The sequence below is a fragment of the Microtus oregoni genome, unplaced genomic scaffold, assembly GCF_018167655.1.
Source record: "Microtus oregoni isolate MIOR12 unplaced genomic scaffold, Mior012 000002F_ref0000024, whole genome shotgun sequence".
NCBI classification, from domain to species: domain Eukaryota; kingdom Metazoa; phylum Chordata; class Mammalia; order Rodentia; family Cricetidae; genus Microtus; species Microtus oregoni.
The window spans coordinates 38,178,763-38,197,190 of NW_024543061.1; the positions used below are offsets into that span (position 1 = coordinate 38,178,763).

General features: G+C 43.1%; 1 protein-coding gene across 2 annotated transcripts in view; it reads right to left on the reverse strand.

Moving 5' to 3' along the window:
* Nucleotides 1-354: 354 nt before the first annotated feature.
* Eogt (EGF domain specific O-linked N-acetylglucosamine transferase) overlaps nt 355-18,428 on the reverse strand; it is a 41,259-nt gene continuing 23,185 nt past the window's right edge. For both annotated transcript variants that reach the window (XM_041644108.1, XM_041644100.1), the window contains 9 exons: nt 16,667-16,770; nt 11,942-12,034; nt 11,043-11,114; nt 10,861-10,947; nt 9,805-9,873; nt 6,936-6,997; nt 3,429-3,548; nt 2,310-2,412; nt 355-1,825 (listed from right to left, as the gene is read on the reverse strand). In XM_041644108.1, coding sequence (XP_041500042.1) covers nt 1,679-1,825; nt 2,310-2,412; nt 3,429-3,548; nt 6,936-6,997; nt 9,805-9,873; nt 10,861-10,947; nt 11,043-11,114; nt 11,942-12,034; nt 16,667-16,770 — 857 coding nt within the window. In that variant the 3' untranslated portion in view covers nt 355-1,678. The remainder of the gene's footprint in view (nt 1,826-2,309; nt 2,413-3,428; nt 3,549-6,935; nt 6,998-9,804; nt 9,874-10,860; nt 10,948-11,042; nt 11,115-11,941; nt 12,035-16,666; nt 16,771-18,428) is intronic.

Sequence of the window (18,428 nt, forward strand, 5' to 3'; positions counted from 1 at the left end):
GCAACCCCGCCAAATATAGTTTTACTAAGAAATTGTTCTCAGTTCCCGAAGTTCCTGGTAGTCTGGAAGCACGGGTCCCTGTATTGCTTGAAATGAGGTAAGAGGATGGAAATTCAAATGACTTTCCAGAGGCAGTCTTCGGATGTTTACCCTCCAGGAATGGGACAACATGCTCCTCCTTAGAGACCCTTTCCCGTAGAACACGCCCCCTCCACGCCCCCTCCTACTGATCATTTAATATGCCACCACACAAACAACAGCAGCAACCCTGTCATTTACCAGTTTCAAAAGTTACAATTCTTTCCAAACAATCTTAAAACCCCAACAGAAGTCTCACCTATAGTGGGTCCACTATTTTCTTTAACGATATTTTAATAAATAAAGTTTACAGCTCGGTTACCGAGCCCTGAAAGCAAAAGGCAGTAAACTTCTGAGGAGGCGCAGTTACCAATATTGTGGGGTTTTTCGGGGAGAGGGGATCACTTCTCTAAAATTTAAAAATAAAATCCTTGGCTGTGATTTGTTTAGTCCACTGTAAAAACGAAAAGCAGCTTCTCTGCGAGACAACTCAAATGTTAATAAGATGCAAACATCACACTGTACAGTAGTACAAACCCATGGTTTCTGACTGCCGAGCCGGATGCTCATCAACAGTAAGACCCGTGAAGCCGTTCAAGGACAAGCCCGCTGCTAGGGCATCCCATTTAAACAGTGTCACTTTCTGAGCCTTTTCATTTCGATTGGGTCATTCACAGCTCTGCTGTTTTTTGTTTTGTTTTGTTTTATGGTCCTATTTTTTAAAAAAAAAAATAGGGGGAGTCTCTTCATGTGGCCATTTTGTAATATTTACATTTTTGCCACTGTTAGGGCTGCTTTCCCCCTGCCAGAGGTAGATGCACACAGCTGTATGTGCTTACAAATGCTTGCCCGATGGAAACAATGACTTCACGCCACATCAACATGATGTTCTCACGGCTGATGGGTCTACAGAGATGGTACTGCAGAATGTTCTGATGGGTTCTTATTAGCACGGCCATTACATTAGGGGAAAGCATGATTGAAAGGAGATACGTGAGCACAAATCAATACAACGGCATTATTGATTCAGGCTCTCAGTGCACATAACCTGAAGCCGACTAAACACTGGTCTACAACCATAGTTGTGAACAGACAATGAAAATACCAAACCGAGTAGGTAAACGACAAGGTGGAACATTCTGAAACTATGCAATCACATTAGTTAACAAACACACTTACAGATTCTAAAGCTGCTTAGGTTGACAACTTTGGTCCCAACAGGAAAGCTCTGCAACACCAAGGGGCACCTGCCCAACTTTGAACTAACTATAAAAAGTAACTTTTTTCAGTGCAAAAATACTATTGCTATCGGTAAATAGCAATGACACAATACACACATGAAACACTTAAAGACAAAACATCCTGAAAGTACGTTTTCATACAGAAAAAGTAAATTTTGTAGACAGGCATGGTGGTATACACCTGTAATCCCAGCACACAGGAGGTCCAGAGGCTTGTTAGTTCAAGGCCAGCCTGAGCTATATTCAAAAGTAAAACGTCATGTTTCCTCTTGCAGTAGGCTATGACGGGTTGTTTGCTCCTTTGATCATGAGTCTAGATGTGTTTAAACACTCTCTTCTTGTAAACAAAAGTAACATTTCTACAGTTCATCATGTTTCTTCTTAAATGGCCACTGTGGATGTCCCAGAACATGCTCTGCAGCCTGAAGGACAAGGTACATGAACTCTTCTATATCAAAAGAGTAATTGGTAAACTTCGGGTGCTCTCCCAGCGTTGGATGGTGCCCCTGCAGAGACAAGCCAGAGCAAAACCAAAGTCACTGAGGGTGTGTCTTTTCTACAGAAATGAACTCATTTTACTTTAGCTAAAGAAACCATTTTAACTTATGCTATTCAACAGAGGCTGGCAAGCTTTATCCACAGAGGTCCCAATAATATATTCAACGCTGTCAACATCTGCTCTCAGACACAGATGCTCTGCCAAGGAAATGCACAAGCAAAACCAGACAATATGCAGACAAATGTGCCTGCTCCCAATAAAACTTTATTTACAAAAGCAATGGATGGGCCAGATTTATACCACAGAGCTACAGTTTGCTGGTGGCTGCTATATATAATCTGATGTCAGCTATTTTAACAATATGGAGGTTTTCTCCAATTTGCAAATATAAAATCCACCTCAGTTTTCAGGAGAAGAATACTGTATCTTTGAGACTCGGTGGTGGCTCTCATGTTAATTACTAGACTCCAAACCATTTGACTGGATGTTACCTTATCTTGAGGAAACACTTTGCTGGGCTTCTGCCAGGTGATGTAATGGACGCCTCTGAGCCTGGCCAAGTCTAAGTAACAGCGCTCATCTTCACAGTTGTACCTAAGACACAAGGGTGTCACAAAATGATGCTTTTGTCTAGGGGGTTGCCCAATGTGTAACAATCTGGGGTGGGGGGAATCATTAAAACCTCTAGTAAGTGATATATTTTTACAAAGAGGCTCAGGGTGAGGAGACATAGGTCTGTGGTCTGTGGTGGCATGCATAGGCACTCGGTATGATCCCCAACACTGCAAAAACAATTTAAAATGGTTTTCTCAGAACCTTACCTTAATTTTAAGAGAATAGAGTAAGGGCAAGGAGTGGGCACCTTATTCAATAGGTTCTATTGTCTATGGACTGGAGATTATCTTGTAAGATATTATCTTTACATACATGGAAATGGAGTTAGGGAGGTAGCACATTCAAGGTTAGACAGCTGTTTAATGAAGGAAGCAAACTCCCACCCCAGGTCTTCTGGGCTCCAGTATCTCACTTGCTTCCCCTTCCCTTTCTCCTTTCTTCCATCCTCCCTCTCTTCCTCTAGGACAAATGAATTAAGACAGAATTCCCATTCACCTTCTACCTCACTAACTGCTCGAAAGTGTCAAGCAGAATATTGGAAGTTTGTAATCAGCTTCCGTTCAGTAGTCTTCTTATGGATCCATCCCCTCCCTGGCTCTGCCTCATACATGCTGGGTAAGCAATCCACCTTTGGAGATGGTGCCTCTGCTATCCCTGCCGTCACTACCCTGTTCTCTCTCGGCAGAGTAATGATACTGGTCACAGAGAGGGAAGGGCTCACAGTGGAAGAGGCAGATGGTAGTGAACTCGGTGTTGGGAAACCACAAGACTACATCCTGAGTACGGTGCTGAGGCTACAGGGAAGAAGGGAGTAGCTGCTTCCTAACAGTGTTGGCAGACCTCAGACCTTTTAGCTAGAGGTTGCTTTCCTTTTCCAGATACTACCATGATGTAGCTTGACGGGAGTCTGCTAGGCCAGCTAATGCCCGGGTGAGAACCCTTAGCTCAGAACCTGGCTTGTAAGTTTCCCATGGACAGATGCACCCTGTACTCACAGCTCGAATACAGCAGCCCAGTCTGGAAGGAAAAGTAAGTGGGTCAGGCCAGCTCCGTGCATGCCAATAAATATGTCTGTGTTGTGCGTGATCCTCAGCTGATCTAAAAACCCGAGCTCTCTGCAACGTGGGACAGCACGAGAGAGGGAGACAAAGAGTGAGTGAGTTCATGACCCACAGTGACAGTATTGGTACATTTGTGTCATATCCTACATCCGTGCCTTTAGGATAACTCCAAATGCACTCCAGTACTAATAATTTAATTCATTCTTTTGATAACACATTCTTTAAACACAAACTTTCTGTTTTTCAAAGGAACGTTAATAAAAAAAATTACACGATATCAACATCATTACAGAAATAGATATAATTCAAATAAAAGGTGCCATTCAGATGTATGCAGAAAGATAATACTGCAGGGCAGAGCTCCTAGCAGGAAGTCCTACTCTTCCGTCTTCCTGGAAAAGGGAAGTGAGCAAGTGCTGACGAGATACCAGAATATCCCAAGCTGAAAACTACTCTCAGTAAGCAATAAAAGAACTTTTTAAAAATGAAAATGAGGGTGCCGTAGAAATGGCTCAGCAGTTCAGAGCACTGGCTGCTCTTCCAGAGGGTCTGATAATTCCCAGCAACCACACGGCAGTTCACAACCATCCGTTACTTCAGTTCCAAGGGATTAGAAACACTCTCCTGGCCCCCTCCGTCACAGCAGACATGCAGCACACAGGCATACATACATGCAGGCAAAGCGCCCATACACATAAAAGAAAATAATGTAAAAAAGAAAATAAATTATGTGATGTGTGTTCCTCAATGCCACATACGTAAGATGATCTCAGATGCAACAAGCCATTGTCTGTCTTTGCAGGAGGCTAAGATTTCACAGTTGTCCTTTAAAGCCAAGATATCAGTGGAGTGTAAGGATAGAAAACTGTGTGTGTAGAGGGGTAGGGACCAGAGATGAACATAGGAAAGGCAACAGTAAAGGAACCCATCGGCCTATGTGTGATTTGTTCTGCCAGGAGAGCATGCTCTTAAAGGCACATTACAAAACTGGAGAGGCAGGTGTATATGCCAACGACCCATAAACGGTCACTGCATACCCCATCCCTCACTTCCCTTCTTGCCAAGTTAGAGCCAGGCAGACTCTGGTCTATACCTGTAACACTAGTAAATGCAGACATGCCCACTTGAAATCAATCCACACAGATGTACTGAGTGAGGCTGGGAATGAGAACTGAAATATGGTGTTGGGGCAGGGGCACTGAATAGTTACAGAGGAATAGGTATCCAAAGTCGAGAATGGTAAAAATCTCAGAAGAAAAGGTAAATTCTTTCTTATATCAGGTTTTCAAAACAATCCAAAAACAAGACAAGGAAACAGGAAAGGAAGACACTCTCTCTGTATGTCTCACACCAGGGAAAGGTGTCTCTGTTTGCCTAGGAATGTGAACTGGTACCAAGGTAAGGACGGTGTGATGGTGAATGCTGATTGGTTTGACCCATTGTAGACTCCCACAGGAAGGGCATCTCCATGAAGAACTGTCTAGATTAGGTGGGCCTGCAGGAATACTGTGAGGGGTTTTCTTAAGTGGGTTTTGGTGGGAAGACCCACCCTGAGTATGGGCGGGGCCATTTCATGGCCAGGTCCAGGACTGAATGAAGAGGGGAGAACAAGCTGTCCACTGGCATGTAGGCATGAACTCACTGCTCTCTGCCCAGAGGCTGTGAATGTAATGTGACTAGCTACTTCAAGGTCCTGCACCTGGACTTCCCAACATGATGGGCTGTAGCCTGGAATTAGGAGGCAAATAAACCTTCTTCTCTTCGGTTGTTTGTGTCAAGGTATTTTTATCCCAGCAGTAGAAAAGGAAGCCAAGACAGATGTGTTTGCTCAGGTAAACACAGGTAAAGCCCTTGGATTTGCCAGCTGGAGAACCATCTTGGACTGGCAATCACAGAGGTCCATGCTAATCAGTTATTAAAGATCACCACAGACTGACCAGTATGGATTTGTTTCCCTTGCTTTACCAGGAAAATGTTCAGACAGCCTTGAAAGCAGGCAATGGCCCAGCAACAGAGGTGCCTCTCTGGCTCCTTCAGGTTGATGCCAGGCCTCCATCTTGGTCACACAAGTCCTGTGTGCCAATGGAAGAAGCCACCACAGCAGAATGTACTCTGTGACACAGAGGAGCGTTACATCCTCAGAGCACAGCTGCAGGTGGAAGCTAAAAGAAAGCCAGTGGAACATAACAGGAAGCCTCCACATGCAAGGACTGCCTGACAGCCTCACAGGTCTCCACTCGGGGGCTGAGGACCTCAACACAAGAGGCACACTGTCCACCATACCTGCACCCCAGTTTCGAAGCCCAGTGGACAGTTCATGGTCACATCCTTAAGAACTCATCATCACTTTAGGAAGTAGGAGCTGATGAGTGTGGTGTAGCACTCCCAAGCTTATGTAGCAGAAGGAAGTACATCTATGGCAGGTATCACCTGCAGGTGTGTGTGTGTGTGTGTGTGTGTGTGTGTGTGTGTGCGTGTGTGTATGTTTAATATAGATAAAAAACTAGCAACTGTCATAAATTTGGGTTGTGGGTTGTGATCATGGGAAGATGAGGAATAGAGAAAATTTCGCTTCTTCTTTGGGCCTTTCCTTTGGGGCTTTCTTTTTGGATTTTTAAAATTAGATTTATTCATTTTATTGTATGTGTGTGTTTGGCCTGCATGTATGTTTGTGTACCATGTGTGTGTTTGGTGCCCCCCAGAGATCAGAATAGGGCATTGGTGTCTTTGGAACTTGAGTAAACAGCTGGTTCACCACCATGTGAGTGCTGGGAATCAAGCCTGGGTTTTCTGCAAGAGCGGCAAGTGCTCTTGACCACTGACCATCTCTACAGCCCCGTTTCATCTCTCTTACACTGATAGACTTCTGCTACCTGGAGGATGCATTGCCATTACAGTATGACTGTCCTCAAATCAGCAGAAATTCCTAGACAGCAGTAAGAAGCATGCTCTCATTCTAAGCCTTTTGGTTCCACCAGAATTTAAAAAGAAATATAAATATTTCATAAATGTTTTTTAATTAATGGTCTTCGATGTTGAAATCTATTAGCTAACATGGTAAATTAGACTATACATATATATATATATATATTTGTATAGGTGTGCATGTGCAAATGTCTATAAATGTGAATATGAGTATATATGTGTATGTATATTAAAATTTAATACTGGTTGGTAACTTTTAAAAATTCAGAAATTTCAAGTAAAAATCTGGACTCACTATTTCTCCGGAAAAATAAGATTGTACCTGAACAGGAGACCTCAAAAAGCTCAGCAGCCCCCCTGAACCTAAGTCCCCTGTCACCCCATTTGGCTTAGTGAGTGTCTGAGTATCACTTCTTGGACTACAAGAGCCAAGAATGCCCACTGCAAAAGTGCTATGCACCCACCAGGGAGTGTCTCAATCTAGAGGTAAGAGCGTCTGCCCGGCCCAAAGCTCACCTGTACTTGTAATCAACAATCCGGACCTCAAATGTGGACACTGTTTTCAGAGCATTCACCAGCTAGAAAAACAGAAGAACATGCAGAATTACTCCTTTCTGCTTTCCTTTGTGAATCCTAAAGTTTGCTTTTAATTAAGATTGGTTTTGTGTGTGTGTTCTGTGTTCATAGAGTGCTGTGTGTATAGAGGACATCCTCACGTCTTGCTCCTCAAAAAAATATGCATTTCATTTGCCCTGAAGCCAGCCACACCTGCCGTGTGTGTGTGTGTGTGTGTGTGTGTGTGTGTGTGTACAAGCGCACTCAAGCCAGAGGACATTGATGTCTTCTTCCATTGCTTTCCATGTCACAATTTTTTTATTTTGTGGTATGTGTGTGCTACACATGTCTGTGTGGATGTGCAAACATGTGTCTGCAGGTGTGTATGCATTTGGAGACCCAAGCCCCACACCAGCTGTTGCTCCTTCATGATTCTTCAACTATATTTTCTGAGATTCTCTCCTTGAACCAGAAGCCCACTGATTTAGACTGCTCAGTCTGTGAGCTTTGGGTATCCACCTGCCCACCCCACCTCCTGATCCCATGGTGAAAGATGTCACCACTCTTGGCTTTTGTATGTGGGTTCTAGGGATCTAGACTCAGGTTCTCATGCCTGCAGAGCAGGTACTTTATAGACTGAGCCATTTTTCTTGTCCCTTCTTCTCTTTAATATTCTGAGACAGGGTCTCTCATTGAACCTGAAGCTCACTGTTTTGGCTCAGCTAGCTGGTCAGTGAGCTCCAGCATCTGCATGCTGCTGTTCCCCAATATTGGGGTTATAGTTACATGCACCCTGGCTTTTACATCCGTGCTGGGCATTTGAACTTAGGTTCAAATAAAAAAAGCCAGGATACTATATATGGGTTCTGGGGTCAAACTCAGATTTTCATGCTTGTATGGTAAGCACTTTACCCACTGAGCCATCTTCCCAACTTCTAAAGTTTATTAATTTTTGCAGATAAAAATTTGTTTGCATTAAGCATCACTTGTCCCTATCATTTTAGACCGTATTTGAATTCAAACATTTACCCTATCTCTGGAATTGATGACCCTGTTTTCCTATAATTTCACAGCCACTGGGTGCTTTGAGGATGAGGGGGCAATGCTCCAGACACTATGCTGAGATGGCTCTTTCCAGCCAATGCCTCTTTCCAAACAAACCACAAAAGTTTGAACCACATTTTCTGGAAATACTGAAGTATTGGCAGAAAAAAAAATACTCTCTCTATGTAATTTCTCAGATGACTTTTGGCTGTTGTTCTGGTCGACAGAGTGCAACAGGGCAGTGTAATGTCCTGTTGAAGCAGCATTATGATTCTGCTGATGTAGTGATCACAACACTGTAACTGACCCTGTAAGGGTTTGCATCTCTACCAAATGGTCCTGCACAACAGTAGCAACATCAATGGTCACAGAAAACATTAATCTGGGCAGTGGTAGGGAGTCTGACCAAGATGAAGAAGGGCCCTTGGTTCAATCCCTGGCACAGAAGGAGAGAGAGAGCAGGAGAGAGGAAGAGAGGGAGGGAACCTAATCCTGCTCTGCTCACCACACAATCTCAGTTCTTCAGCAAGGCCTATGAGTGGTCAAATGCATCTAATTAGTGGCTCCATTTTATACATATGTATGCACAACTACACAACACACATGCAGCCACAAGACGAAGTTACAAACAGCCACTTTACCCCCAGGAGAGAATTAATTAGGAAAGCATGAGATTTAGTCGCTTAGCAAGGTGGACTCACATCAAAGGAATTCCATGTGTCTGAGAGTTGTTTCTCTAATTTCCAACCACACACAATTTTCTCAACAGACCTTGCACTGGGCCAAGTTTGCAGTAACCATCATTTAACCAGACCACCTGGGAGCCAGGCTGTAGTCCTAGTACTTATGAGGCTGAGTCAGTAGGATTGTGAGTTTGAGAGCAGTCAAGCCTACATACTGGGTTCAAGGTCAGCCTGGGCTACCACAAGCCTGAGTCTTACTCCCTGTTCACTAATCCATCTAGTCAAAGTACTGTTGCCCTTGTCAGGTATACCCTTTGGGACCCATAACTTGTCTTGGAGGAAGAGCAGCAGCCTGGGTACTTACTCCTGGGTTTGCATTTTGGAGCAGAATTGCTAATCTCACCTCAAAACTTTTGTGCAGTCTGCCTAGAGAGTCTGAAAGTGTCAGCGTCACTGGCTTGATACTAGTCCCTGACCTGCCCTTTCCTGATGGCCTGGACTCACAGGCACACTCAGCCTCCACTTGCATGTCTCTGCTGTGACAGTGGGACACCAGTGAAGAACAGCCTTGGGTCCAGGTTCCCTTGATTATCTGCCCAGTCTGAGACAGGTTCCAGTCTATGATCTTGCGCTGCTGAAAGGAACTGGATGCCCAGGAGCAGTTTCCAAGACACCCAGCCATTTAAATGAATGGAATCTCTTCCAACTGCATGTGTTGCCGGATGCTACAGAAATACCAAGTGATTTATATATAAATTATCTCCTAAAAGGCATGCTTGCATGTTGGTACTAGTTTGCCTGGAGGATGTTTAGCTTCCTGTTGCAGTCCAGATAAGACTCGTGGTTTTGTTTGCTCTTGATTTTGCCTGTACTCTACATTGAGCTGCTGCAGGTCTACATTTACAGTAAAGCTGGTCTGGATGGGGAAGGAGTTTGGAGAAGAAGCTAAAGACAGTAGTTGTAGTAAGCATAGACCATTAGGTATCTCTAGAAACCAATAGTTACAAATTATACACTTTTAGTGCAATATGAAAAATACAGTAATTAGCCTTGGAAGGCAGAGTCATGACGATAGCATTAAAAGTTCACACCAAAACACTAACCTCATTTTGGTTCAGTATTTTCCGGTATTCTGTGCTACGTGCAAGAATGGTAACTCGAACTTTCCCATCCTGTGAGCAAAATAAAAAATTGGATGTGCTCAGATAAAAAAAAAAAATGAACCCCCCCCCCCGAACAATCTCAAATGCATTTCCCCAGAGAGGTAAAACTCACTGAGCACATACTTAGTAAATGGGGACTATTAGCCTGAGTTCTCAACAGCTATCTCAGGAATATTACTCAACTCTGCAAAGCGACAAAACCTGTCATTTCTTTCGGCATAGAGGGCAATGGAAGGCATTATGTTCACATAAGTCAGGTACAGAAAGACAAATCCTATATGCTCTCCCTCAGACACAGAAGCTAAAAGAGCTGATCTCAGAGATGCATACAATAGAATAGTGGGGAATACCAGAGTAGAGAACGTACTTGGGGGCGGTGGACACTGGGAAAGATGGGGAAGGAAGGGAGGATCAAGGTCTGTTGTCAATGTCACTGTAGTTATTGGGCTTAGCAATGATGTATTGTCTATTTCCAAAAAGCTAGGGGAGAAGATTTGGAATGTTCTCACAACAAAGACATGATCAATGCTTGAGGTAACACAAATGTTGTGATAGTTACACTCTGTCAAAATATAACACTGCACCCCAGAAATGTGCACAGTTAAAGGTCAATTACAAATGTACATAAGTGTATCCACTTTAGCCATAGAAGACAAAACCTGTTCATTATATTATTACTTGGTTGTTGGTTGGTAGAATAGATTTTTTTTTAAGCAGGGTTGGTAGAGTAGACTTTTTTAAGCAGGGTTATAGGAGTTAAAATGGAGAAGGTAGGGAGCCATGGGCAAAGAAATAGACAAAGACAAGGAGAATAAAGCATACTCTTACAGCACCTTTTAGCTTATTTTCAGTGGCTACAGACTCCTGAATTCAGAGAACCCCAGATCAGGCAGCATCATAGCAAACACTGGCTCCTGGTTATGTGCTTCTCTCCAAGGTGGCACTGATTAGAGCTGGACAGTCAAGCCTACTCAGAACCCACAACATATCCGTTACCTTGGGTCCCTCTTGAGTGATGTTCAGCCTATGCAGCACATGCTGGGAGAAGGCCCTGAACAGCCCAGTGTTCTGACAGCCAGAGATCTAAAACAAAAGCACCAGGTCACGTTACAGTGAATACTCCTGCCCTGGGATCTCAGATAATCTCTAAAAACAGGAATATCATCTCAGATGCTTACCAGAGGCGTGTTATAGAACAGCCCGTACCGCATGCGGGGCAGCAATGAAAACACGGCTTCTTTAAAGCACACCTAAGAAGGAAGACAGTTAAGAAGACCACACAGCAATGCACACATAACTGTGTGCACCCTTCACAGGACAGCACAGTAAGTGTGCACAGTAAGTGTGTACCCTTCATAGGACAGCACAGTGAGTGTGCACAGTAAGTGTGCACCCTTCACAGGACAGCACAGTAAGTGTGCACAGTAAGTGTGCACCCTTGATAGGACAGCACAGTGAGTGTGCACAGTAAGTGTGCACCCTTGACAGGACAGCACAGTGAGTGTGCACAGCAAGTGTGTACCCTTCATAGGACAGCACAGTAAGTGTGCACCCTTCCCAGGACAGCACAGTGAGTGTGCACCCTTCCCAGGACAGCACAGTAAGTGTGCACCCTTCCCAGGACAGCGCAGTGAGTGTGCACCCTTCCCAGGACAGCATAGTGAGTGTGCACCCTTCCCAGGACAGCATAGTGAGTGTGCACCCTTCCCAGGACAGCATAGTGAGTGTGCACCCTTCCCAGGACAGCATAGTGAGTGTGCATCCTTGCCAGGACAGCATAGTGAATGTGCACCCTTCATGTCAAAACAGCAGTCCTCATTTTAGAAAGTAAATTTTAACTTTCCATCTTGTACCAATATAGTCTTACTAGCAAACTATGTTGAAGAAAATAAAACTTATATTTTTGAAAGGTTTATAGAAAGAAGGTTTGAAGATTTACTTCCAAGAATTCTAGCTCTAGTTTAAAAGAAGTGAGAAATCAATGGTAACAACCAAGAGGAATTCAAATTAAATATTTATTATATGAGTCATTTGCACCTGACACTTACTTAAAGACATTTCAATAGGTTTCCAGTACCTTTTTGGAATCATAGGTTTTCAAATGTATGACGTCATAATCGGTAAATGCTTTCCAGGTATCTGAGAACAGGTCACCATATCCATAAGTGCTCTGAAGGCGGAAACAACAAGTTAGGGTCACAAGAGGATGCTTAAGAGGACACATACATATGATATCATTTGTATACACGATCATATGCTCACTGAACAAAGTCCATCATAGTAAGTAGATTGTGCTTGGAAAGAAATTTCAAAGCAGGAAAATGGCTTGAAAGCTTAAAGACTAAATGGGTATCCTCCACATTAAATAATGAACAATGTGACAATACCCCATTCACATTAATAACGTCACTAGCAACATCACATTATACGACATACAGGACTAACAGTATCTGGGATGCTTCCCATACCCCAGGCTCTGTTCTAAGCACTATAGATTATTAATTCAGCAAACAAGCCTGCAACTCTAATGGCCCAACTCCAGGGCCTCAGCCTTATTTTATACACAAGGAAATCACATACAAATTCAATAATTTCCTTAAATTATGGAGCTGGTGGGTTACAGGGACGTGGTCAAACCCAGTCTGTGGCCTCAGACTTCATGCTCATATACTCCATGACAGCTGCTTCTCCGTGGGAACCTGTCCTAATGTGTTTACCAAGTGCATCTCCTTCCTGGAAAGCAGAAGTTAACTATGAGCTCTCCTGGGTAAAGGGAGGTGCTCAGACAATTTTAAATGGTGTGACTTAGCCTGGAGAACTCAGCCTAGAGATGGAAGGAGCACAAGCCATGAGGCTGCATTCCAAGTCTGCCATCGCTAGTTCATTGTGCTAGGTCTCTTTATGTTTATAGAAGGCTTCTCCTTTCTAAGATTTTGAAGTGTTCCTGCTTCTCCTATTGTAGATGTTTCAATGGTATGGAGAATTGTCAGATATGGTGACACAGGAACGCTTTCCCTCAGTGTTCCTCCAGCGACAGTCCAATACAGACCTTCAAGACCATCTCCAATCAAACTATGTGTTGTTGCTCAATGTTAAATAAAGAACAATTAAAAGAAGTAAACTTATACAGTGGCTGTAGACAAAATACTTTAGATAAAATAAGATACATCTGAAAGGATTTTTAATGATAAAATAGAGTGATTCTGACTGCCCCTTCCCGAGGAACTTGTAGATTATTTGAGATAATCACATGTAGAAACAAATTCAAATTATCTAGCACAATGGAGGGAGGGGCGACTTCCCACTCACACTGAAGAATATTTGGATATTCCTCGAAGGGACAAAAAGAAGAAAATCCTGCTATGCAGGTCTCAGATTTGAACACGTGAGGAGCCTCAGCCACACAAACGTGACTTGTAGGACTCTGCCCACAGGAGTGCTGAGGGTGAGTGTGTGAAGGCGGACACAGTCAGCCCTCTGGATCTGATGGTTCATTCACACCCATAGGAAACAGTCAGAAAAGCGACTGCGTCTTTACTGAATATATACTGATCTTTTCTCTTTGCCACTATAGTATAACGACTGTTTGCATGTACCGAGCTATGTAAGCAACCCAGAGGTAGTTCCAGAGCATCTAGCAGATATTCATGGCCACATGCAATTCTATACCACGTAAACACAGAGGACTTGGGCATCCAGTGATTTGAGTGTGCAGAGTGGGCCTTGTAATCCCCTACAGTTACACGGAGAATTCTGCATATGGCAAAGATGTTTATAGCATCCAGTAGATAGCTCAGAATCAGAAGCAAATGAAGTGTGGGGTAAAGAGAGAGGAACACACACAGGAAAACCATCTAATGGAAAAATGCTGCCCTCACTCAGAAAAGGACATGGAAAGATGCCCTTGTAATCTCAGAGCATATTTTATATAATGATACAAATAAATCTTTATACAAATGTTATGCATATAGATCTTTATACAAATCCTGATAAATTTTTGTTTAAGGATATATTTACGTTTATTCAGATAAAAAGTCTTGAAGGGTCTTACACATATGATAATGACTTCTACCCTAAGGGGACAATGAAATTGGAGGAGGAAGAAAAGACTTTAAAAGAAAAGAAAACCTCATATGTGTCCACATTGTTTGATGTCATGATAATGAGTTATTATTTCTATAATTAAATAATAATAGCAAAGATGTTCTAAATCCTCAACACCAGAAAAGAAGGGGCCTTTCCTTCTATGATTTAGGAGGCTGATGGCTTTGCCTTGGGACAAACTGTGACAGTATCAGTGTTCATTAACTTAAGGCAGTGGTTCTCAACCTTCCTAATGCTGTGACCTTTTAACACAGTTCCTCATCTTGTAGTGACCGCCAACCATAAAATTACTTTCATTGCTACTTCAAAACTGTAATCTTGCTGTTACAAATCATAATTTAAATGTCTTGGTTTTTTTTTTCCTGTTGGTCATAGGTGACCCCTGTGAAAGGGTCATTTGTCCCTCAAAGGGGTCATGAATCACAGGTTGAGAACCACTGACCTAAGGCTTTGCTAACCAAAACTCAACTGTGAACAATATAATCATATAGTACTGTCCCCAGACAACCTACAGGCTTCTCTACAGCAGATTCTGGAGCAACTGGGAAGAACTACTCATATGAAGAACTTGGCTGGGAAGTTAGCAGGACTTTTTTGAGAAAGACGGGAGTGTAGAATATTTCTTTACAGTGTGTGAATATTTGTCATTGTGACTGGTTTAATAAAGAAGTTGACTGGCCAATAGCTGGACAGACTTAGGTGGGACTTGTGGACAAAAGGCGAGTGCAAAGAAGAAGGGAAGAAGGTCCCAGGAGTCTCAAGGAGATGTGGAGGAAGCAGGAGATGAACTTGATGTTCTGAGAAAACGTACTGAGCCACGTGGCATAGCGTAGATAAGAAATATGTATTAACTTAAAACATAAGAGTTAGCTAGCAACAAGCCTGAGCTATTGGCTGAGTACTTATAATTAATAATAAGTCTCTATAGAGTTATTTGGGAACTGACTGTTGGGACAAAAAAAAAGTCTGCCTACAGGGGAGGTTTACAAGAGAGAAGCTAGAGGACCAGCAAAGGACAGGGTAACACAGGGAAGCCAACCACACTGCTCATCCACATCCATGTCACTTATCCATATAGAATGATAGTCACACTGCCTGAAAATCATGTGTCTTGTTGGCAGGGATCTTCATGGTGCCCCTCTACCCTGTTCTTCCCCAGCAGACACACAACAGGCAGGACATTTAGACACTAACTGGCTTAAACTCAGTCCACTTAGGGAAGATGCACATAGGCATGCAAGATGGTATGAAAATAGCTTTTAGAAGGTATGTGATAAGTTTCTCTTTACCCCACAAGTTCTTCAGAGGACTATATAGAAAGTGTCTGAGCCCAGCGAGAATCCTTGGCTCTACCCATCACTAGGTTGCTTTAGAACACTCACCTATCTGTAAAAGACACTAATAAAAGTCCCAATCCAAATTCCCCACTGTCCAGATGTGATTTTTTTTCAAGGCTTTTTTTAAAAAAGTCTTGCAGAACTGCTGAGAGATGTTTTACAGAAAAATGTGTCCCACTTAAGCAAAAGGAATGAAAGAGAAGGACGCTGTCCCCTTTGCATACAGAAACACTGTCAATAAATGACACTCAAGTGACAGTAACGCTGGACTCAAGACATAAGTGGAAGTGCATGGAGAATAGGAGATGAGAAGGCAAGGGCCTGCCAAGAGTGCAGAACCAGGTTTTCAAGGACTTTGAGACAGCTACAGCAACAGCTATCCTGGAGGCCTACTGCCTATGAAGTAGGGTCAGCAAAATGCTTTCTCCCTGTCTGCAAAACTGTTTATGAATTAGCTGGTGTGCTTTGCTCTCTGAAAACGCAGATGGTACGTGCCAGCTGTTTCCAGATGCTGCTTCTGATTTAGATACACGTGTAAGATTCACCCTAGATAGTGAGCTACAAAAACAAACAAACAAACAAACAAACCCCAGACCACTTAGCATGAATCTGGCTATGACTGGAAAGCTGCTACTAAGCAAAAAGATAGGGACTGGGGTGTGGCTCTCTGGTGGAGTGCTTGCTTTTGCTGAGCGTGCAGGAGGCTCTGGGTTCTGGCTCCAGAGCTAGGGGTGGGAAGGGCGTCCAAAGGGCAAAGGAAACAGAAGCACTACCACCTTGACTCACAAAGGCTTCAAGTCTCGGAGGAACACTGAAACAGACACTGGAACTCTGCATTTGGGAACTCCATCTATGCCAAAGGGAAGGAAATTCTCCACTACTTCATTCCAAAATTCAAAGCACTTAGGATCACACAAATCTATGGAATGGGAATGAGGCTCAGTTGGTGGAGTGTTTGCTTAGCATGCACAAAGCCCAGAGTTCAATTCCTAGCACAATACTTTTAATTTGAGCAATCTGGAAGTGGATGCAAGAGGAGCAAAGGGTCATCCTCAGCTACATAGTCAATTCAAGGTCAGCCTGGGCTACGTTGAAACCCTGCCTTAAATAAAATCAAAATCCAGCAAAACAATAACAGTAACAAAGGACTCATTCATATGTGCCTGCCAGGGTGCATACATATATGTCAGGAGAACCGCAGAAACACATTTGAACATATCTATACATCTATGCGAGTATATGGATGGTTAGGCATACATTTAATCAGGCATCTTAGAAAATTCTGTCTCACAAGGTCAGAGGCACACGGTGGAAGAGCAAGGCAGAGCCAGTAGAAAGGGAAGGATCAGGCGCTTACTTACAGTGTCCCACATCACGATGTACACATCTGTACTGAAGGAGTTGTTAACGTGCTGCGTGATATAGAGATTGAGAAAATCACAGAAGTGATGGTACATGTTAACACCTAGTGTTGGGAAAGAGGGAGCCATGTCAGAAAAGTGAAGAACGTGAAACAGAACAATTTTTTCCCATTTTCTATGCTTACATTTTTTTTTTTTTTTTTTTAGTTAAAAATCAATGAGGAAACACGCTTCTTCCAAATAGGGCTAGACACAGGTACTTGTCAACTTGAAAAAGCATCAAGTTCAAAATCTTACTTTTAAAATTGATTATTTTGAAATCAGGAATGCATTTTCTCCTACACATCAAGTCATAAGAGAGCATTAAGTTCCAGGATGCGGGGGAAAACACACCAAATAGGTCTATTCAAACGCAGCCACAAAGACTAACATTCCTTCCGATTATTCATTTTGTTTGTTGTAAATCAATCAAACAATACCTGCACACAGAAGCACAGGCAATAATCACAAACACTAAGAGTGTGGTGGTTTTTAATTCTTGTCTGGTTTTCCCTATTTAATCCCTTCTTATATTATCCTTCTTAAAGGTTTGTTTTTTATGGGTGTTTTGCCAGCATGTATGTCTATCTGTGCATCCCAGGCATGCCTTGTCCCTTACCTTTGGAGGCCAGAGGAGGGCACTGGATCTCCTGGAACTGGAATGTGGATGCCGGGAATTGAGCCCAGATCCTCTGATCCTCTGGAAGAACAGCCAGTGTTCTTTATGGCTGAGCTAACTCTCTAGCTCCTGCTTACACTGCTCTTGGGGAAACACTGACCAACTGTTCCTTAAAAGAGGTGAGTGTCTCATGTTCTAATTGCCAGAGTGTGAATGGTGGAGTTTAAATAACTGTGCTGAAGTCTGACGGAGAGGCTCATGGGCGGCATCTCCAGACAAAGTCTCCAAGTCTGGGCTTTGTTACTAGCGGTGGGGAATGTAGGATGAAATCAGACAGGACGGCATCTCCACGTGCCTGGTGCACAGTGAGACTTCATGAAGACAGGCAGGAGCTTAGTAGGTCAGAGTACAACAGCAGCCAAAGCCATCGCTGTTTTTAATTCCCATGCCAGCCATTAGAAAGACACAAAACAGGGGCCAGCAATTGCCTGATGACCTGAGTTCAATCCCTGGACCCCACATGGTAGAAGGAAAGAACCAGCTACTACAGTTGTCCTCTGAATCTAACAAGTTCAATGGCATGCTTGTGCACATGAGGACACTCTCACTAAATAAATAAATGTAAGGACAAAAGAATGACCAGGCAGTGGTGGCGTACGTCTGTAATCCCAACACTCAGGAGGCAGATCTCTGAGTTTGAGGCTAGTCTAGTCTATGGAGCAAGTTCCAGGACAGCCAGGACTACACAGAGAAACCCTGACTCTACAAACAAACAAACCACAAAGAAGAAGAGGAGGAAGAGGAAGAGAGAGGGGGGAGGGGAAGGAAGGAAAAGAAAGAAGGGAGAGAGGAAGGAAGAAAAAGCAAGCACACTTTTGATTTAGGCATATGGGACCCAGGAGTCAGCCTGAAAATTGTACAAATATAAATGGGATGTCTTCCTACAAAATAACAAATAAAACACACATTCACACATTTTTCAAATGAAAATGTGAAGTGAAACCAGCCTTCGAATGAAAATCAGAGACTCTCAAAGCCTGACTTCATTCCCACAGTGAATTATAATACGGAGTGCCGGGAAGAAAGAGGAGTAGACACTCCAGT